At 50.8% G+C, this 18,943-nt stretch overlaps 10 protein-coding genes across 10 annotated transcripts; 5 read left to right on the forward strand and 5 right to left on the reverse strand.

The window, feature by feature from the left end:
* Positions 1-939: 939 nt before the first annotated feature.
* M438DRAFT_341400 (uncharacterized protein) lies at positions 940-2,062 on the reverse strand. Its single transcript, XM_029904490.1, has 6 exons — positions 1,600-2,062; positions 1,528-1,545; positions 1,449-1,466; positions 1,365-1,394; positions 1,275-1,310; positions 940-1,211 (listed from the first exon to the last, which is right to left on the reverse strand). Exons 1-6 carry the CDS (start codon positions 1,808-1,810, stop codon positions 1,204-1,206), a joined length of 321 nt encoding a protein of 106 aa, XP_029765857.1. The 5' UTR covers positions 1,811-2,062; the 3' UTR covers positions 940-1,203.
* A 2,325-nt stretch (positions 2,063-4,387) lies between these two features.
* M438DRAFT_254774 (uncharacterized protein) lies at positions 4,388-5,260 on the reverse strand (the record flags this gene model as incomplete). Its single annotated transcript, XM_029899696.1, has 1 exon — positions 4,388-5,260. A coding segment is annotated over one exon (873 nt), but the record flags the coding sequence as incomplete, so codon positions are not given.
* A 1,567-nt stretch (positions 5,261-6,827) lies between these two features.
* On the forward strand, positions 6,828-8,203 carry M438DRAFT_370781 (phosphoribosylamine--glycine ligase; the record flags this gene model as incomplete). The annotated part of the gene is made up of 2 exons (XM_029908213.1): positions 6,828-6,961; positions 7,039-8,203. 2 exons carry the CDS (start codon positions 6,828-6,830, stop codon positions 8,201-8,203), a joined length of 1,299 nt encoding a protein of 432 aa, XP_029765859.1.
* An 83-nt stretch (positions 8,204-8,286) lies between these two features.
* On the forward strand, positions 8,287-8,633 carry M438DRAFT_11484 (uncharacterized protein). Its single transcript, XM_029898722.1, has one exon. The coding sequence runs from the start codon at positions 8,375-8,377 to the stop codon at positions 8,561-8,563; it is 189 nt and encodes a 62-aa protein (XP_029765860.1). The 5' UTR covers positions 8,287-8,374; the 3' UTR covers positions 8,564-8,633.
* Positions 8,453-9,698, reverse strand: M438DRAFT_11439 (uncharacterized protein). The gene has a single exon (XM_029898719.1). The coding sequence runs from the start codon at positions 9,363-9,365 to the stop codon at positions 8,703-8,705; it is 663 nt and encodes a 220-aa protein (XP_029765861.1). The 5' UTR covers positions 9,366-9,698; the 3' UTR covers positions 8,453-8,702.
* A 1,444-nt stretch (positions 9,699-11,142) lies between these two features.
* Positions 11,143-12,586, forward strand: M438DRAFT_341402 (alpha-acetolactate decarboxylase). Its single transcript, XM_029904491.1, has one exon. The coding sequence runs from the start codon at positions 11,470-11,472 to the stop codon at positions 12,202-12,204; it is 735 nt and encodes a 244-aa protein (XP_029765862.1). The 5' UTR covers positions 11,143-11,469; the 3' UTR covers positions 12,205-12,586.
* Positions 12,587-13,946: 1,360 nt separating this feature from the next.
* On the reverse strand, positions 13,947-14,577 carry M438DRAFT_361135 (uncharacterized protein; the record flags this gene model as incomplete). The annotated part of the gene is made up of 2 exons (XM_029907487.1): positions 14,294-14,577; positions 13,947-14,236 (listed from the first exon to the last, which is right to left on the reverse strand). Exons 1-2 carry the CDS (start codon positions 14,355-14,357, stop codon positions 13,947-13,949), a joined length of 354 nt encoding a protein of 117 aa, XP_029765863.1. The 5' UTR covers positions 14,358-14,577.
* M438DRAFT_330656 (60S ribosomal protein L2) lies at positions 14,395-16,207 on the forward strand (the record flags this gene model as incomplete). The annotated part of the gene is made up of 5 exons (XM_029903342.1): positions 14,395-14,400; positions 15,252-15,299; positions 15,370-15,379; positions 15,448-16,013; positions 16,070-16,207. 5 exons carry the CDS (start codon positions 14,395-14,397, stop codon positions 16,205-16,207), a joined length of 768 nt encoding a protein of 255 aa, XP_029765864.1.
* Positions 16,208-16,313: 106 nt separating this feature from the next.
* Positions 16,314-16,977, reverse strand: M438DRAFT_341403 (uncharacterized protein). The gene has a single exon (XM_029904492.1). It carries the CDS (start codon positions 16,769-16,771, stop codon positions 16,403-16,405), a length of 369 nt encoding a protein of 122 aa, XP_029765865.1. The 5' UTR covers positions 16,772-16,977; the 3' UTR covers positions 16,314-16,402.
* Positions 16,978-16,982: 5 nt separating this feature from the next.
* Positions 16,983-18,886, forward strand: M438DRAFT_341404 (BAR-domain-containing protein). The gene is made up of 6 exons (XM_029904493.1): positions 16,983-17,405; positions 17,463-17,630; positions 17,684-17,799; positions 17,853-18,130; positions 18,183-18,716; positions 18,768-18,886. Exons 1-6 carry the CDS (start codon positions 17,279-17,281, stop codon positions 18,841-18,843), a joined length of 1,299 nt encoding a protein of 432 aa, XP_029765866.1. The 5' UTR covers positions 16,983-17,278; the 3' UTR covers positions 18,844-18,886.
* The last annotated feature ends 57 nt before the right edge of the window (positions 18,887-18,943 follow it).

An 18,943-nucleotide genomic window follows, 5' to 3' on the forward strand; every position in this document is an offset into this window, starting at 1 on the left:
GTCACATGCTAATTTTTCTCGGCTACGAAGAAAATGGAGTTCGGTCAAGCTACGCAACCCCTGTACCCCTTTGTTCTCGTCGACAACACCCTCATAGATCTCCTCTCTCCCCTGCAGGGCTACTTTGACGCTGTCAAAATGCAAGATTATTTTGGGACGCGGATGTTTGTCCACTGAAAGCTCGGGACGTCCTCAAAATGAACAGTATGCTCGCTCCTTCCTCCCAGTATGCTAAAGTGTCACTGATACTGCTGTTAAAAAGCACGATGATTTTCGAAAGTAGAGCTAGGTCCAAAGAGAGGGCGTCAGATCATCGATCTCTGTTGGACGACTTGCTCTTTCTCAATATCATTGTTCTTTTTAACGGGTAGCACTTTACGCATCGAAGCCGACTGAGAGTGAAAGTGACAAAGTGATGGGAGGCTCCTTCATGAACGGGAGCAACATCCATCCATCCGCATGGTGCACAGATAACGCATCAACAGTATACGCTCTCGATGCCTTCTTTCTTCAAAACATGACCTGTTCTTACATTAGGGTCGCTACTGGGGCCGATGAGATCCTATCATACGTATCTTCCTTTTGGCCGTAACAACTATCTTGTGCATGTGTTGATTCGGCAAGCGGGTTTGAACTTCGTGGCCGCAGTGATGAACCGTAGTTCATCGACGCTTACTCGAAGCAAAAGATGGAGCGATTCTGTCTCCCAAAGTGGTGGTGACGATATAGTGAATAGCCAAAGCCACAAATGATGCGCCCCTGCCTCGGAAACTTGGCTCAATAAACTGCTTTGGCTGATTCGGATGTTTCAAAGACATAGCTGCTAACGTTGAGTTGAGAAGCGGTCCGATGGGTGTGTTGTGAGAGCCTGGCATATGGGCGAATAGATCCCTTATTACGAATGTTTGAGAAGAGGAGAAAGATTTGAAGATGAAATGTGTTCATGTACAAGAGGTAATATATACAGACATCCCCGAGGCTTTCGCCATCAAGAGGAGTTCGATAGAGTAGTAGGTATAATCAAACAAAGGAAAAGAAACCATTAAGCCTTAAGTTCCAGAGGCTGAGAGTGTCATCAAATAGCGCCGTTTTGTCCCCGATGTGTGTGTTGGTGTCGTAAAAGTTGGTATATGTACAATCCTCGCCGCAAATCTATTGCTTGCAGAGGTTTACAGTCGGGTCGACGTCGATCAGATCACCTTTTTAGTTCTCTGTTTTAGTATTAATATCACCGTTTTGGAGTTTGGAGAGGTGCGATGAGAAGAATGACTTACTAAGGTTGATCAGGGAGTTGCCATCAACAGTGTTGCCTTGATGATTGTTAGTTTTTTTGCTTCGAGAGGCATCTTTTCGACGTTTCTAACCGTTTCCGTTGTTGGTGCCAGCAGTGTTTCCTGAGAGAGGTCAGTACGATGAAGATGATTGAAGGGTCAGATTTAAAAACGAACCGTTTCCTGCAGAGTTGCCTTCAGAAAGTCATGTCAGTACTGTATCGTCAAAATTGTTGCATGAAAGGATTGGACGAACCATTGCCGGCCTCGTTGCCTAATAGAATGTTAGTAAGTTGTCATAAAAGAGGTGAAAATGATCAGAACGAACCGTTTCCATTGCCTTCAGCGCTGTTTCCGTTCAAAGCAGAGTTGCCTGTTCCGGGGGAGAGAAGGCTGCCAGTGTTGGCGTTACCGGATCCAGGAGAGAGGATGTTGCCGAGGGTGCTGGCGAGGTCGGGCTGAGCAACGGGAGTAGGAGCAGCGGCGACAGAGGCGGCGAGGGCCATGAAGGCAGTAGCGAGGATAGTCTTGGTGAACATGTTTGCGGTGTTGTAGGTTGCTTTGGTGGTGGGAAGAACGAAAGAAGTCTGGATATAGCGATGGAAAGTTGTAGTTGAGTGGATGGACGAGAGAGGAGATAATGGGGGGAATTGGTTGTCCTTTTATGTGTTGCACTTCGCTCGAGGGAACGCGAGCTCGCCAATGTTGAAGGAGAACTGATCGACAGTCGATGATGTGCAATCCCACATACGCAATGGTTGCTGACCGGGTGCATATCCGTCCCTCAGAGCTTCACCATGTTGGTCAGTCTTCTTGGCTGGGTTTGCTGTCGAACGACAGCCGCGGTGCATGCAAGTGTGCATGGGTGACCGAGAGGCGTGGTCGATCTGGGGTAGAGAATGATGATCAGAAACCCGAATAGGACAGACCCACCTTGCATTGCCTTATTAGGGATAGTTGATCTGAGAAACCACCTACCTGATTCGTGGTGTGCGCTTGTAGCCACCGACCCTGATGATCGAATCATCCGTCTGCCTTTCTCGGTAACTGATGATCGTCCTTTGTGAGCCGCAATCGTCCTGGTTTCTTGGGTTGACGATGGGTTGAACTTGGTATGGAGTTAGGGGCTGTGAAACGTCATTGGCTTCGTGCAAGGACGTCCACTGAGTGGTACTCGAACTGACGACTCTAATGCCGTAGGCTCTCAATTCACGATGTTTACAATAACACTTTCGTAGGAGAACAAGTCCGGCAAGGGGAAAAGCCATCAAGCCTTCCCCCAAGAAATGGCGCATAATCGACCAACAAGACTTTCGGAGAAAAGTGCAGCCCGCTGCCCGCAGTGGTGTAGCTTTCTGCAAGCCTCAGAAATCGACGCCAAAGTGGGTCAAAGGAACCCCAAGATCTTCAAAACACCGTCACCCAAGAGCATGCACCAAGAAAGAACACCGTCACTCGCACGCCGTCCTTTGCAAGTCACAGACGTGAACCAAAGAAACGTCGTTGCATCGGAGAATTTATCTCGCACTCAACCGATCAAAACAGTTAGCTGTTTCGCTACCATAGTGTCGCTGTTTGATGATCTCTATCTCTCTGCTACAACATCCTGTTCAACAGTAAACGACGTCGTCAAACTGCGGAGAACCGCTGCGGCTGAGGAAAGTTCGTTGACGATGGTGGCGCTTTCTTACTCTACAAGCTTAAAAATGTACACACTACTCCCTAATCTTATCCGGCGCGGCGGGTTGAGGGAAGAGCCTCCACGAACAACGTACATGGCTTGCAACATATCGGTAGCCGGAACCATCTCCAGAAGACAAGAGTTGTGGGATTCGGATCAGCGACAATAACGAGAAATGATCGTCTTCAGCGTGGCGGCTTGTTGATCTTTTGTGGATGTCATCTCCCACGCTTCATGCAAGAAGTCGATAATTCCCAACTTCCGAGGCCGATCCTGGACAAATCGACAATCGGGAAAAAGTCCAATTGGATGATTTTGACTAAAATGTCGCTTGGTCGCTCACCATCGGAAATGCTGGAGCGATGAGCAAGCATCACGACATGGAGACATGCCTCGGCATAGAACTGAACAGGGGGAAGTATTTGAATTAATGGCGATATGGACTGCTTGACAGGTTCATGCTCCAAAGTAAGAAGCGAAAATGGGTATATCAACTATTAAGAACAGGAAAGGGAAAGGTTCGCTGCCCAACGACGTACGAGGCCATAGCCAATGTCGAGAGAGGCACCAACCAGCCACGATCAATCGCACGAAATCACATCACATTACATCGCTCTTCTCTCTCGGCCTGAGAGATTCTACCGCCCGAGCCAGGAGGAACATAACCAGAATATTGCGGTGCTGCTTGCGGTCCTGCTGCAACTGCTGCTGCCTGAGGACCTTGACCTTGACCTTGACTCTGCTGTCGTCTAAGCCGCTGAGAGTTGCTGTTTGTACGTCCAAGGTTCATAGCACTTGAGCGGCGACGGTGCATCGAAGGCGGTTGAGAACTTGCGTTGCTCTGGTTGGCAAAAGGGCCTTGTTGCATCTGCAGGGCTGTCAAAGCACCAAGAGCATCACCTTGTCTTGGTTCTCGTGTTGCACCAGCCGGTCGAAATGGCCTGTCAGAGGCCGCTTGCTCGTATGTGGGTGGTTCATCATCGCCGTCGTCTCTCTCCCGGATGTATGGCGCATCCGCTGTAGGAGGCGGGTTGTTATGAGAAGAGGAGGAATTGGGGATATTGCCCATATTGCTCCTTCGTGGAGGGACAGGAGGACGTTGCTCTGAAGATGGGCTCTGACCAGACGATGCGGATTCACGCTCGAGAAACTGGCGTGATAGTTCGTCTTCTTGTTGACGTCGTGCCGCTTGAGCACGACGCTGATTGTCCTCCTCTTCCTCTTGAAGTTGCAGAGCCAGAGCCAGGTCAGCGTCTTCCTGCTCCGATCCATGTCCACGAGGCTCTGGAGGTGCGTGCGACTGCGAGGTGCTCGGAGCAGCAGACGAAGAAGCTGAAGCTCCGACACCACCATGCGAGCTACGGTTGTTCCTCGAAGGCACAGTCTGCCAATCATCTCCACCACCCTGGGTTGCAGAAGTGTTCCCTACGGGCCTAAAGTCGCCCGAGAAGAAGCTTCCTGCGGCGCCGCTAACGTCCACTAGGCTCTCCCAGACGATTTCATCGTGAGATGAGTATCCCGCATCTGTGACAAGGTTCATAAGAGTGCCAGTCCTCGGCTGCTTATACAGTGTCGAAAAATGATCATTCCTGAATAAGATTGCTACCTGGCCAGGTCTCAGAAAATCAGTCATTAGCTTAAGGCCATGTTCAGTCAACTGCGTTGGGTAACCAGAAAGGAACTCCTTGATGAAGATGATATCTTCAAACATTTGCTGCTCGTCGCTTGACAAGCCATCAGTTCCTAGTTTATGTTCAAGCTCTGCCTGAGCAAACTGGATGTTTAGTGCATCATCAAATGTTTTCGCCGAACGATCAAATGCCTCGTATGCTGATGAGCTTGAAGGCGGAACCCAGCCGTGAAGAAGAGGGACGTCGAAAGTGCTGTAGAGGCGCATCTCTCTCGTCTCATCGAACGATCCGGGTAGCCCTTGAGGAGCATTTTGAGGAAGAACAAAGCGTGGATTTACGTTCATACCAGTGTGCAAGGTGATGAGGAAGGAGTAAAGATCACCAACATCCGGAAGTGCCTTCTTTGAGATTTCAGTCCTCCTAGCCAACTCCTCAAAGACAGCGTCCAACAGGAGACCGAGACTGATCTGCTCACGTGAGCTAAGAGTGTCGACTAGGATTGTCTTTGGTGATTCGGGGGCGGATAAAGTCAGAGCATTGACGAGAGCGAGCAGAGGACAAGGGCCATTAGCATTTTGAGTCAGTATTGGGGAGCGGCGCATGGACCCGTTAGGGCCAGCGGCAGCATCGAACCAGTTGATCTGTTTGATCTGGTATGTCTCATTTCTTTGCTTCTTGAGCAGTTCTTCGGCAGATTCTATAGGAGCGGCGAGATTGTTGGTGCGTTCAGACTCGGGAGGCTCGACTGGCTCAGAAATTGGTGCTGGAGGTGGAGGAGCGTGATCAGTGCCAAAGTCGATGAGGGACTCTTCTTGCTGAACAGGGTGCACACTATGAGATTGTACAGGAAAGGCTTCTGACTGTGCAGGAGTACGAGGGGCGGGCGGTGCGGGCGGCGCAGAAGGAGGAAGGCGTTGGTTCAAGGAAGTATCATACTGCTGATTCGTGGGAGGCAGAGAGGGCGCTGAAGACGCAGCAGACGGAGCGTTGAAGGCTAAGGGAGACGGGGCAGAGGCAGGCGGTGGTGAAGGTGTAGCTTGAAAGTTCGAAGGTGAAGCAGGTGGTACGAAAGATGGAGGTGGACCTGCAGGAGGCTGGAACAATGCACCGGGCTGAGGGCTTGGGGTAGAATTCCAAGGATTTTGTATGTGCTGTTCCCGGTCGAGGTCTTGCTGCCAGGGATTGGAGGATGTTTGAGAGACCAAGCTTCTTCTACTGCTCTTTTGGGGTATCTCTGGAGGAGGCGGCTCCAGACCATGTGTATGTCCATTACTATGACCATAATCATCTAATGATAGAGCAGCGAAGGCGGGCGCAGGAGGCAACGAGGGAGGTGGTTGGGAAGGCGGCGCTGGGGGAGGTGCAGTCGGTGGAGCGGGTGATGAGCTCCAGATAGATTGGGTGTCTTCTGACGGATACGGTAAAGGTTGAGACGGAGGCTGAGATTGACTGTGCAAATTGTGGTATGGATTGTGCGATTGGAAGTCGGGTTGAGGCAGCTCCGAAGGGTGGGGTCGGCCAACCCTCAGCGAGGCAGGTATAGCACTCGATTCGGGTTTTGGCTGATCGTGTCCATGTACCTGCTCGTCTTCATGGTCTGAGGAAAAGCCAGAGTTCCAAGTGTTGTGCGATGAGGCCGAACTGCTCCTGGTGCGCTGCAGGGAAAGGTCGTTGTCGAGTGGTGGTTGGTAGGCAGACGCGTGGCCGTTTGATGCGGAGGGGGCTGTAGGTGAGGTCGGATAGGGCGCTGAAGAGGGTTGCTCGGGATTACGCGAGGGTACAGGCTTTCTCGTCACCATGGTAGAGTTGTTGGGAGACGTCGTCGCCTGTGTCGAGAGAGCAGACGCAGCCAACTTATCTACTGTGTGAGCCTCGACGGACAGCGAGCGTCATACCGTGAAGGGAGACGCGCGGGCCGACCTGCCGAACCCCAGCCGTGCATGTGCCGTGGCTGAGCAGTGTGGCACAGTCGCTTACCTTTCTTCTTGGGAGTGCTGCGAGAAGAGTGAGCGGCGCAATCTGCTCTTTATGTGTCTGCCTGATGCTTCCTTGTCGGACTGCGCCTGGATTATGACATTACTGTGTATCGCAGGTGGCAGGTGGCCGTATCTCATCTGGCTAGGTGAAGAGACGAGGAAGTGACGACTCAGGACCCTTGGACGCCGAAGCCGCAACTGGCTGAGCATTTCCTCAAAAATTTGGCGGGGTGAAATTCGAACCTGCCATTCGAAACAGTCATACACAATGTCGTCGATTCCTAGTCTGCGCGTCTTGTTGGTGGGAAACGGTGGTCGCGAGCATGCCCTTGCATGGAAGCTCGTCCAGTCACCGCACGTAGAGCACATCTACGTCGTGCCCGGTAATGGCGGTACCGCAGGGTTCGTCCCCTCATAAGCAGCCATTGGCAGCACAAGATCAAGATCAAGAACACGCATACTCAGACGAAGCCTCACAGTATCCCGAACAAGGTCACCAACGTCACCAATCTCAAGGCCGACGACTTCCCCGCCCTGGTCGACTTTGCTCGCGACCACGACGTCAACTTCCTGGTCCCTGGTCCTGAGGCCCCTCTTGTCGCCGGCATTGTCGACTTCTTCGCCGAGAAGCTCCCCAATGTCAAGAGCTTCGGTCCCAACGAGGCTGCTGCCCGTATGGAAGGCAGCAAGGCCTTCAGCAAGGACTTCATGAAAGACCACAACATTCCCACTGCCGCATACGAGAACTTCAGCGACTACGAGCAAGCAAAGGCATACCTCGACAGCATCAATCACGATGTTGTCATCAAGGCCGACGGCCTCGCTGCTGGCAAGGGTGTCATCATCCCTCAGACCAAGGAAGAGGCTGTACAGGCCCTCAAGGATATCATGTTGACGCGCGAGTTCGGCTCGGCCGGCGACACGGTTGTCATCGAAGAGCTGTTGGTCGGCGAAGAGTGCAGCATCCTGACCTTCAGCGATGGCTACAACATTGCTAGTCTGCCTCCTGCCCAGGACCACAAGCGTATCTTTGACGGCGACAAGGGTCCCAACACTGGCGGTATGGGCACCTACGCTCCTACAGGTGTCGTCTCTGCTCAGGAGAACGAGGAAATCCACAAGTCCATCCTGCAAGCAACCGTCGATGGCATGCGCAACTCTGGCAACATCTTCATCGGCTGTCTTTTCACCGGCCTCATGATGACCAAGGCCGGCCCCAAGGTTCTCGAGTACAACGTCCGCTTCGGTGACCCGGAAACCCAATCCGTCTTGACTCTGCTCGAGTCTGACCTTGCCGAGCTCATGTACAGCTGTACCACAAACTCGCTCTCCTCTATGGGTCCTATCAAGATTTCGTCGCGTGCTGCTGCTACTGTCGTTGTCGCTGCTGGTGGCTACCCTGGATCCTACGCCAAGGGCACCCCCATGACTTTGACTACTACTCCCGAGGACACTGTCATCTTCCACGCCGGCACAGACATCAAGGACGGCCAACTCGTGACAAGTGGTGGTCGTGTCATCGCTTCAACTGCCACTGGTCCTACTCTCAAAGACGCTGTCGCTCGTGCTTATGAGGGTGTCCAAACTATCAAGTTCGAGGGCATGCAGTTCCGCAAGGACATTGCCAAGCGTGCTTTGAACTAGCTTTGACTGGTAGTACCTCAATTCTTGCTCTATTCACGTTATATAGAGCCCTTATTATGATCTCCAAGAACAAAATATCAACAATGACTATCTGCGCTACACTATCATTACATCCTGATCTCAATCACTGCTTGAAAGCGCAAGACTTGACTCACATTTCTTTGGAACGGTATGACCTCGAGAATCTCCAAGAAACCACTTAAGTTACATGCGCGATTCTACCAGCCCCGAGGCAGTCAGACATCGCGTGAATCATACCCACGTGGCCAAATTCCACAGAGTTTTGACCTTCCAGCTTTTCACCAACATTCAACAATCCCGGACACGTTCGCAACATCGCTCAAAGACTTTGGCACGTAAGGAATTAAACCGCAGACAGACGGCCAAGCGTAAGGGCACAGCCACCACAACGATCAGAAAGCTCGCGACGAAGATTGCCACCAAGAAGACGGTCAAGAGAAAGGCAGCAGATGTCGCCCTTCGCCGTTCATCTCGTATTTCACGCGATCCTGTGCATGAGAGCACCGATCTCATCTCTTATTAATCGGACATGGGCTTGGTGTGTCCCTGTTAAAAGGCACAATCCAAATGAACAGCGGGTTTCACCCTTGAGAGCCGAAAATTCGGTGTGATGATCATACATCAAATATTCGACGACGAGTGCCCTTGTAGTATCCTTGTGAAAGTGTTGTTCGCATTCTGGCTGAGGACAAACGTATATCTTTCCATCAGGTGCTGTTGCTTCCGTGTCGGTTGGTGCATCATGTCTAGGAAGTAATTGGATGTTGGTTGTCTCTTCTGGTATCGATGCCATTGCTTTCGAGTCGGTTTTCAGAAGTTTTCCACGTCTTCTTACCACTGGTGTATTTCTGTGTTGTTTCTTGCGCTTTGCAGACTTGGTGACAGACTCGGGGGACCTTCTAATGACATATGATTCTGTCTTCGATCCATAGACATTCGGCGGAGATTGCGGTCCTGGATCATGAGCGTCGCCTTTGCCTCGCTTTGAATACATGTTTGCAGCGACATGCAAGACGATATTTCTCACAGCTGTGAGTCCCTCGTCATTTGTCATGCTGTCAAGACGAGGGCTTTGTACCTGGTTGTGCCCATAGTCGTTGGTGTAGTCTCGGTGTGTTCGTTCTGAGCATACGTTGGGCATAGAGGATCGGGCAAACCTTCGATTCTTGGGAAAGGAATCGGGCCCCTTGGATAAGAGTCAGGACTGAATTCGTTCAGAGGAGCTGCGTTGTAGACCATTCCTTCGGAGATTCCGGCGTTACGAAGGCGGAGTGGGAAGTCTTTTAAAAAAAAGCCGGGGGTATCATGATGCTACCTTCGGCAACGACCGCAGTACGAGAAGCTAGAGGCACTGGATCCGATCGCAGCAAACTGGTATTTAGTGGCTGGTTGGGAAGAGCTAGACGCTGCGTTTGGGGATCCTCGTGCTTGTCGATCAGATGTATCGGCTGGTGTCGAGGGGGCAGTGGCTGAGCGGGGAGAATTGGTAGCTGCTCTCGAGGCTGCTCCGGCGGGTTCAGCAGATGTATCGGCTGGTATAGGATGTCCAGTGGCTGAGCGGTGGGAATTGGTGGGAGAAAATAGCTCTAAAAAGAGACGTTGCTTCTCAATCTAAGAGAGTTGTTCGAAAGAGTCCGGTGTGATGTTACTCTCCCTGGACATCTCTCTGATCTCGAAAATCACTGTGCCTTTTTACAAAGGGACCGGCAGGACTAGTTGGTTGCATGAGAGGCTTCTATTCAGTCTCTCATTAATCGGATAGGGGCTTAGTGTACCCCTGTCAAAAGGCACACTCGGTAGAGAGATGTCAAAGGTAAGTGCGAAGAGAAGTAATGACAAAGATGTCAGATAGATTGCGAAGAGAAGTAACGCACAAATAGTGCGAAGAGAAGGGACGCGTGAAGAGTGTGAAGAGTGTGAAGAGTGTAAAGAGTACTAAGAGTACGAAGAGAAGTAACGCGCGAAGAGGAAAAGACAAAACAATGAACAGGAACAAAGAAATCGCGAGAAGTGCAAAGGCCATAAATTAGTATGTTGACCGTTCTCATCGAGCCATCTCATTGACTATTCTCATGAAATCTGTGTCTGATGCGACTAGCATGGATCACTACCCACATAGCAGATCGGCATGTCGACCGATGTTATCGCTACAATCGTAGTGATATAGAAGTTCGTCAACTCGATGGTCTTCGTTGAATGGGTACCTGCTCATCGATGCTTCAAGTCTCATGCAACGAGCATGGATCGCTACCCAAATAGCAGATTGGTATGTCGACCGATATTGGCGGTACAATCGTAGTACTATACCAGTTCGTTAGCTTGATAGTCTTGGGGTGACTGGTTCCATAGAGTAGATCGAGTCACGTCAGTGTCGTGATATCCATAGAGTAGATCGCTAGGTCGTCATCTCCATGGAGTCCTTGGAGTCAGCGCTTCGCGGCTTACCTGGGGGTGTATCTATATCGTCACATTACTCAAGCCCTGGTACACAACCCCCCCCCCTCTACATTTTCTTCTAGTTCTCCCTACGGTTTAATTTTTGAACTAGCCGTATATCTGGCTTGTAAGTTGCTCTCAGAAGAGCTACTTGGCTTAGGGTAAAGAAAGAGCATAAACATGTCGATATCTAGGAGGTTAAGAGGAAGTCTCGATACAAACAACCAAGTAGAAAGAGATATGTAACTTTGGCCGACCGTCCGAACGCGACAATCTCATCAATCTTAAGTGCAAGACCTGGTGAACAATATCAAAAGGTCGAAGGTTGTCAGCACTGCAGCTATGAGTTCCTCGACTGGTCTATCGTGTTGTTGACCCAGACAAGTTGAGGAGGCTGGTGCGAGCTCGGGAAGTGGGAAACCACTCAGCGTTGACATCATCGAAGATGGGGGGAGACGTGTTTTGTGTCGACAACGAGTCACCAGATAAAAACAGTTCCGTAATTGGATACAAACATTACCTCTACCGATAACAGGACGAAGCATTCGAGTATACATATCATCAGCAGCTTGAATCATCAGCTTACGTTCTGTTCGTTGTGCAGCAGTCAACGCTTGGAGCCGGAGTTCGGACTACGAAGTCAAGCAGATCGCGGTCATCAAAACCGTAGACTCTCCCACTTTCCTCGTCGATAAATACTTAACACCAGGAAGCCCGAACGAGACTTGTTCTAATTACCTGGTCATACTGCTGGACGCATAACCTCGCCTGGAGCTCTTCCCGACGATACCCACCTTTCTCCGCCCGTCATGGTCTCCAAAATTCCTAATGATATCTTCCAATTCAGTACAGCCAGTGCCTTGATGGCCGGTCTCGCTCACAACGGTCCTTCCTGCGGTCAACTTCCAGGATATGGCTCCCACGGCATTGGTACATTTGGCCGCATGAATGGCGAACTCCTCTTCCTCGACGGCAAGCCCTGGCAAATGCTTCCCTCTGGAAAAGTCCAACCCGCACCGCCAGAGACATCTCTCCCTTTCGTCCAAGTCACAAAATTCATCCCAGAATTCGAAGCCAGGACTCCACGACTCAAGAAAAACGGACTGCTGGATTTGTTTGAAAAGGCTGGACCCGGCGCAGGAGGCAAAAACTCATTCGTACCGTTTGTTGTCAAAGGCCAATTCAAGTCGCTACATTTGAGAATAGCTGGACCGCAACAACACCCTGATCAAGATCTTGCAGAAGTTGCGGCAAACGCGAAGAAGTGGACTTTGGAGGATGTCAAGGGTACAATGTTTGGCATTGTCAGTCCGGAGTGGATGCAAGGTGTCAGCATCGGTGGTGTACACTGCCACTTTATGACCGAGCCTGAGCAAGGAAAGGATGCTGAAGGTGGTCATGTTTTGGATTTCGAGACTGGTGATGAGGCAGACCTGCAGTGGTCCGTCACCGGACGGTACCATCTCGGTTTCCCAAGAGATGAGCAATGGGAGTCTCTTGATCTTACAGCGGACATCACTGGTCTCAATAAGGCTGAGGGATGAGACAATGATGCATGAACCTCGTACGAAATGATATATTCTGGCATCCACGAACATCCTCGATCGAATAAGCGAAAACAAAAGAATTGGCTACGCTAAGTACGACGCACAATGACATACACTCGACTAGTCGTATTAGAACTTTGTGCCTGACTTCTTCCTTCTGCTGTCCTTTTCAGCCCAACACATTTTGAGCAGCCCGTACCACATTTCCAAACCCATCGGGAGCAATAGCTCTGCTTCAAATACGAGAGCTCCGATCACCGAGGCGACACATCTTGAAACGAAGGTAATGATACTAAAGTCCTTCCTTGCTCCTATCTCTTGTGCACCGAAGAATACATCGATGTTGTCGATAATCTGCCAGAATGTAACGATTGTGCCTGAGTTTGTCAGTAGTTGAAGTAGCCCAGATTAGAAAGGTAAACTCACTGGCCGATGGTCTGACACCATCGCGCACGATAGATAAGAACCGGAAGAACATTGGTGTATGGTGATTGTTGGAGTGAATACGTGTGAGAAAATACTGGTTGAGTTGAAGAAGACGCGGCTTGATATTGGTCACGAAGTCTGTAAGTGTATTGAGATGAGGTAAGATGTCATTGTGTAGGACTCTTATGTATATGTTCAGGGATTAGGAGTATCTGGAATACTATCACTGAGACATCTATCTATAGTTGATCTTCGTTGGACCAGACTGTCTTACAAGTTTCATGTTGGAATGAGATATTCGTACCTAGAATGAAACAAACCTCATGTCCTACAGAGACACCAGGCTTAAGTTTAGAACCGAAGTCCTGACAGTCCGTCAATAAGCACGTTCCCCAGAAGCTGTTGGTCAGTGACTTTGCATCCTGTTCCCAAGCATGAAGCAACATCGTCGCCAAATTGGCTTTCCGTCTGTTGAACAAATACCAGCTGAGTTCGACCCCTGAGCGAGTAACAAGCTCAATCGTAACTGTCTTGTAGATTGATCGCAACTATCGAGTGACACAATCGAGCCTGTGGAGGTGCGCTCACGACAACTTACTGTGATGGCCTGATCATCCCACCTGGTAGCTCGAACCGAGCAAGCATGATGTCCGTCAATAATTTGCTCAACTGAGCTTGAATAAAACGGTTTGGGAGGGCAGGCTTCTCAGTCACAGATGGAAGGTGGATAGTATAAGAGCTCTGCTTCGAGGCTTTCAAGAATCTGGGTCAAGAAATATCACAAATCAACCATAATGCCCATTATCGATATTTTGCTTGCATTATCTTCTCATCTGGGTTTTGGCGGGTTGGGACTTATAAAGAGTATGTTCTTGTAATGTAATGCACAGGTCATCACGAGATACTGAAATGCGAGTAGTGTCTTGAGCCACATGGTTCCAATCAAATTTCGGCACTCCTTTCTTGTTCCGCTTCCTTCAAAGTGCAGCTCAGCATGGGACAGCTTTTCATTCTTTGACTTGGTTCTTCTCATGGTTCTGATGGGGTTTTGACATGAATCACATGATAACAAGCATCTTGGCTGCCGTTACATTGAAGTCGCAGGGCAATTTCGGTGACTGGACAGAAAACTACACGTCCGGTTGATTGCAGGCGATGTCGTTGGTAGTGACGTTGAGGAAGCCAGAAGTCCAGATGTTTTTACGCCTCAATATCGTGGATAGGTGGTACGGATGTGGAGAGTTTGATGGCAGGAGGCACCAGTAAAAGGTGCCCAGACGATGATGAATGCATAGATGGACTCCTTTCCCGTCTCAATTTTTTCTGTGAAGATAGCGGCGAAGGCGCAGTACAATCAGCAATATGGTTGACAGTAGCACAGCGAGTCCAACAACATTCTTGAACACGTCTGTCTCCCACCACTCAAGTTCTTTGGGAGGCGGCATGATGGGCGTCTTGATACCGTAGAACATAGCACCAAAGATGGCCGAAGTGCTGGTGGATACAACAGTGACGGCGTGAGCACCACCCATTCCGGCGCTCAGGAGTGTGTTGAAGACTGGTCCAGTTCCGAAAGCAGATTGCCAGAGGGCAGCGAAGGAGCCTAGTATAAAGTTAGTAGAAGCACATTTGGAACAAGCAAAGGGTTTTGTAAAAGTACCAGCTGTCACACCTACGGCCGTGAAGCCGACACAGGCCAGGATTGGGAGAGCAAGGAAGAGCATTTTTGGCGTCAGGTACAGCTTGAGAGTGGATAGTAAAATGGCTGTGTCGATGGAAAACTTGAGGCGAGTGATGTGCTAGAGTCGAGAATGTTGTTCGGCGTGAACTTTAAGTAGACCTCTTGGAGTGTTGGGTTGTACCAAGTCTGCATCTGAACAGTCCCATCATCAATACCAACCCCTGCTGCCTACATCTGACAGGTTTCAGTAGCCTAATGCCGTGACTTTCACAGCCGGAATGGAGACACATTGAAATTTTGACTCGAGTGAACGTCGAAGTCTTGTCCATATACGGGCGACCTTCGAGGTCTCTGGCTGTACTGAGCCGTCGTGAAAGGCTACAGTAACCCTGATTAATTCTCATTGGCAAGCCACCCGGTATGCTCCACGAATTAGTGATCAAAGACATGCGAATTGTGCAAATCACGGCGGGAAAGATCTTGAAGAGGATCTGAAAAATTCAATACCAGTCTGGTACTTGTCCAGATTAGGTGCAAGCTGAAGTCCGAATGCATAAGTCCGAATGCATGAGTGCTCGAGATCGCATGGCAAGCAATGATAATGTTGAAAATCTCAGCCCAATGCGACTTTTACAAGAATGCATCAACACCATCCGAGAATAATTCGATAATCACGGCATTATGGGTGGACAATTCATTGATAGTAAAAAAGTGAATGGTGGTCGGCGTGAGGAGTGAGACGGAGGTTGGTCGGGAAAAGCCGAACAGCGCACACACACTAGCGGGCTTGGCTTTCGCGAAATACCTTCGAGCGCTTGTCGACTTCGATTTCTCGCACGCCCAGCGACAGCAGAACCGCCAACCACTTTCACAATGGTAAATAATCGCCTGCCAGGAACGACCAACCCAGCGCGCAATGTGCTGACAGAATATCTAGGGTCGTGTTATTCGCAACCAGAGAAAGGGCCGCGGCTCTATCTTCACTGTACGTCCACCTCGCATCTTGTGCGCAATCGCGAAAAATTCAAACATGAACTGACACACTCTGCTCGCAGGCCAACACCAGTACGCATCCTCATTCGCACGATTCCACCGATTCCGAACGCTCTCGCTAACTTAGACGCTCTTCAAAGGACTCAACAAGGCCCCCGCCCAATTCCGCACTCTCGACTTCGCTGAGAGACACGGCTATGTTCGCGGTGTCGTGAAGGAGATCATCCACGACCCCGGTCGTGGTGCTCCCCTGGCCAAGGTCGTCTTCCGTGACCCCTACCGCTTCAAGCTCCACACCGAGACCTTCATCGCCAACGAGGGCATGTACACCGGCCAGTTCATCTACGCCGGCAAGAACGCCTCCCTCACCATCGGCAACGTCCTCCCTCTCGGATCCTGCCCCGAGGGTACCGTTGTCACCAACGTCGAGGAGAAGATGGGCGACCGTGGTGCTCTCGGCCGTACCTCTGGTAACTACGTCACCGTCATTGGCCACAACCCCGACGAGGGCAAGACCCGTGTCAAGCTCCCCTCCGGTGCCAAGAAGGTCGTCAAGTCCAGCGTCCGTGGTATGATCGGTATTGTCGCTGGTGGCGGCAGAACAGACAAGCCTCTGCTTAAGGCTTCGCGCGCTAAGCACAAGTTCGCCGTCAAGCGCAACTCATGGCCCAAGACTCGTGGTGTTGCCATGAACCCTGTCGACCATGTAAGAATTGACCGCACTCGACAGACGCACAAACAGCACACTGACACGATTCACAGCCTCACGGTGGTGGTAACCACCAGCATATCGGTAAGGCCTCGACCATCTCCCGCTACGCCGCCCAGGGTCAAAAGGCTGGTCTCATTGCCGCCCGCAGAACTGGTCTGCTCCGTGGTACACAAAAGACCAAGGAGTAAATTGGTTAGGGGATCGGAGTGCTGGTCGGTTGGGTCGTCATTCTCGTTTACTTTGCCAAAAAACTATGAGCGATGCCTGGCAAATACTTTGCTGTACTGTTCCAGGTCTAGATACCAGGAATGTCAGAAAATTCCACGAGCAAAATGGCTTTTCTTTTTCACAGGCAGCATCATCGAGGAATGTCCAAAAATGTTTCATGAGCACATCAACTTCCGTACTTGAATCATTGAATTTGTGTGACAAACGGCGGTATATGCTATGGGAGGCCGCAGGACTCGTAATGCTATACAAATGTAGATCCTCCCTGTGAGCTGCAGACAGGCGACGGGCCGCATGGAAGCACTAAACCAGGGGAAGAAGGCTGTGTCTGTCTCGCAAGTTTGAAGTAAGTTTGGCAACGGGTACGAGTCGTCTTGTTTCGCGAGCGACAGAACAGCCGCCCTGCCTCTCCACACAGCGATGGCCGTTGAACGTAGGCCGAGCATGTACCCCCACGTACCACATAATGTTGAAGTTGGCAACAAGGAACAAGCCAGACTACTGGCCTCCTGCCTATTCTGCATCGAGATGCGGCAGGATCTCTACCAACAGGGCCGCGGGCGTGGCGGTCGCGTGCACGCTGGACTGCTAGCTAGAGTTTTCAGGTCTGGACTAAAGTTAGAACGCGTGTATCGGCCCCCCCTAAGTCGGTGGAGTCTGGGAGTCTGGGGAAGGTGGCAGAGATGGTCTCGTTCATGTGTGAGAAGTTTAAGTAGAGGCATTCAACTCGAAACCTGTTGTCCAATAGAGTCTGAGCTCAACAGATTGAGTGACCTTCGATCGTTATCACCTTACTGTGGACTCGCTTCCTTTTAAAGCGCGCGAACCTGCCAGCCACTCGCGTTACCTTCTCCCCACTCCTACCACGTCACATAATTAAATCAGTGCGGCAGTGCCCCTCTTGCCAGTACTTGCCCTCATTTCCCGCCGACCCTTTGACCTGCTTCACAACTTGGAAGCACACGACTTCTCGGACACCGCACATCCACCCTTCTTCTTTCTAGCAGACAAACCAACACAATACCGCCAAGATGAACATCGGCAAGAGATTCGACCGCATGAAGCAATGGACCGACGAGCGAATGGGCAAAGAGATCAAGACTGCCGCTTCGGACGAGTTCAAGGCGCTCGAGCTGGAGATGCAATTGAGACATGAAGGTGGGTGTCTGGTAGCATCGAAGTTATAGGGCTTGCACTGACGTTTCTGCCAAACAGGTATGGAGCGTCTCCAAAGGAGTATGACGACGTACGTCAAGTCTCTGTCCAAGACCAAGGAGGCAGAAGACAAGGAAAAGACGCTGCCTATCGCCTACCTCGGAGCCACCATGGCCAGCCACGGAGACGACTTTGAGCCCGACTCGGAGTTTGGACAATGCCTCTCGAGTACGTTGGTTGAATCAGAGATGGCAACAGGACAGTTGATTGACAATTCGCAGCCCTTGGTAGAGCCAACGAGAGGATTGCTCGCATGCAAGAGAGCTACGTCTCGAATGCCACCAACAGCTGGCTGGAGTCAGTCGAGAGATCATTGGCTCAGATGAAGGAATATCAGGTAAGTTTCCTTGATCCAATTACATACTGAGTCTCTAACTCTCACCTCTCCAGACTGCCCGCAAGAGACTCGAAACTCGCCGTCTCGCCTACGATACATCCATGAACAAGTTACAAAAGGCAAAGAAGGACGATTTCACCTTGGAAGAGTCGGCACGGTCACAAAAGGCGAAATATGACGAGTCGAGCGACGACGTACAACGCAGAATGCTGGATATCAAGGAGGCCGAAGTTGACAGCATCAATGACCTTTCCACCTTCTTGGATGCTGAATTGGCATACTACGACAGAGCACGAGAGATTCTCATGCAGTGCAAGAAGGACTGGCCAGCGTACGTTCTTCTTCAAGGATGCTTCATAAACATATTCGCTAACAACATGCAGTACTTCTGCTGGTGCTGGCAGTGGACTGGCTATCCCGGGAGGTCGCAGAGTGCCCAGATCTCGCTCCAACACTGGCGCCTCTGCATCTTTCCGTCAAATCGACGAGGATGGCCCAGTCACCGATTTCCGCCCCCCAATCCGCGCAAGAGCTCCGTCTGGTACAAACTCTCCTCGTCGTGAGTTGCCTGGCTTCGATCTTCCTACCAGACCTTCCGCTCGTTTCGAAGGCCCTTCGAGCCTCAACTCCCGCGATGCCTCTCCTGTCGCCATGCCCCGCCTGTCCCGTGTACCCACGGATTCATCTCTCTCGCTGAGACAGGGCCTGCGCCCCTCCAAACGAAACGACAGCGCCAACTCGGACGTCTTTGGTGACCAGGACGACTATGCCATGGATAACGACCGCTATGCGGATGAAAGATCTGCTTCTCCTGCCTCTTACAACGCCCCACCTAGTTTCTCACGCTCTGCTAGTTGGTCTCAGCAATCTCAGGACGGCGGAGCTAGGAAACTTGCCCCTCCACCACCACCTTCTAGGTATGTTGTCTAGAGCCGTTGATTTGGTCCGTTACTGACATGTGAATCCAGAGCCAAGAAGCCCCCACCACCTCCACCGATGAAGCGCAGTGCTTTGAGCTCGTCCGATGTTCCGAGACAGTACTGAGTTTTCTCCGCAATTTGGTCATAGAACACGTTCTGAGCGTACGCAGATTGGGCGGGTTTGTTGCGAGCATACAAGGGTCATGGGTATTCATTAAGGAGTT

The sequence above is a fragment of the Aureobasidium pullulans genome (assembly GCF_000721785.1).
Source record: "Aureobasidium pullulans EXF-150 unplaced genomic scaffold scaffold_1, whole genome shotgun sequence".
Classification (NCBI taxonomy): domain Eukaryota; kingdom Fungi; phylum Ascomycota; class Dothideomycetes; order Dothideales; family Saccotheciaceae; genus Aureobasidium; species Aureobasidium pullulans.

Excerpts from the sequence above, each read along its gene's own strand:
- M438DRAFT_11484 (XM_029898722.1), top strand. The coding sequence starts at position 8,375 with ATGACCTCGAGAATCTCCAAGAAACCACTTAAGTTACATGCGCGATTC.
- M438DRAFT_341404 (XM_029904493.1), top strand. The coding sequence starts at position 17,279 with ATGAACATCGGCAAGAGATTCGACCGCATGAAGCAATGGACCGACGAG. Across the intron at positions 17,631-17,683 it reads GTTTGGACAATGCCTCTCGA|CCCTTGGTAGAGCCAACGAG; the intron begins GTACGTTGGTTG and ends GACAATTCGCAG. Across the intron at positions 18,131-18,182 it reads TGCAAGAAGGACTGGCCAGC|TACTTCTGCTGGTGCTGGCA; the intron begins GTACGTTCTTCT and ends AACAACATGCAG.
- M438DRAFT_341402 (XM_029904491.1), top strand. The coding sequence starts at position 11,470 with ATGGTCTCCAAAATTCCTAATGATATCTTCCAATTCAGTACAGCCAGT.
- M438DRAFT_11439 (XM_029898719.1), bottom strand. The coding sequence starts at position 9,365 with ATGCCCAACGTATGCTCAGAACGAACACACCGAGACTACACCAACGAC.
- M438DRAFT_341403 (XM_029904492.1), bottom strand. The coding sequence starts at position 16,771 with ATGCAGAATAGGCAGGAGGCCAGTAGTCTGGCTTGTTCCTTGTTGCCA.
- M438DRAFT_341400 (XM_029904490.1), bottom strand. The coding sequence starts at position 1,810 with ATGTTCACCAAGACTATCCTCGCTACTGCCTTCATGGCCCTCGCCGCC. Across the intron at positions 1,311-1,364 it reads TGGCACCAACAACGGAAACG|GCAACACTGTTGATGGCAAC; the intron begins GTTAGAAACGTC and ends ACAATCATCAAG.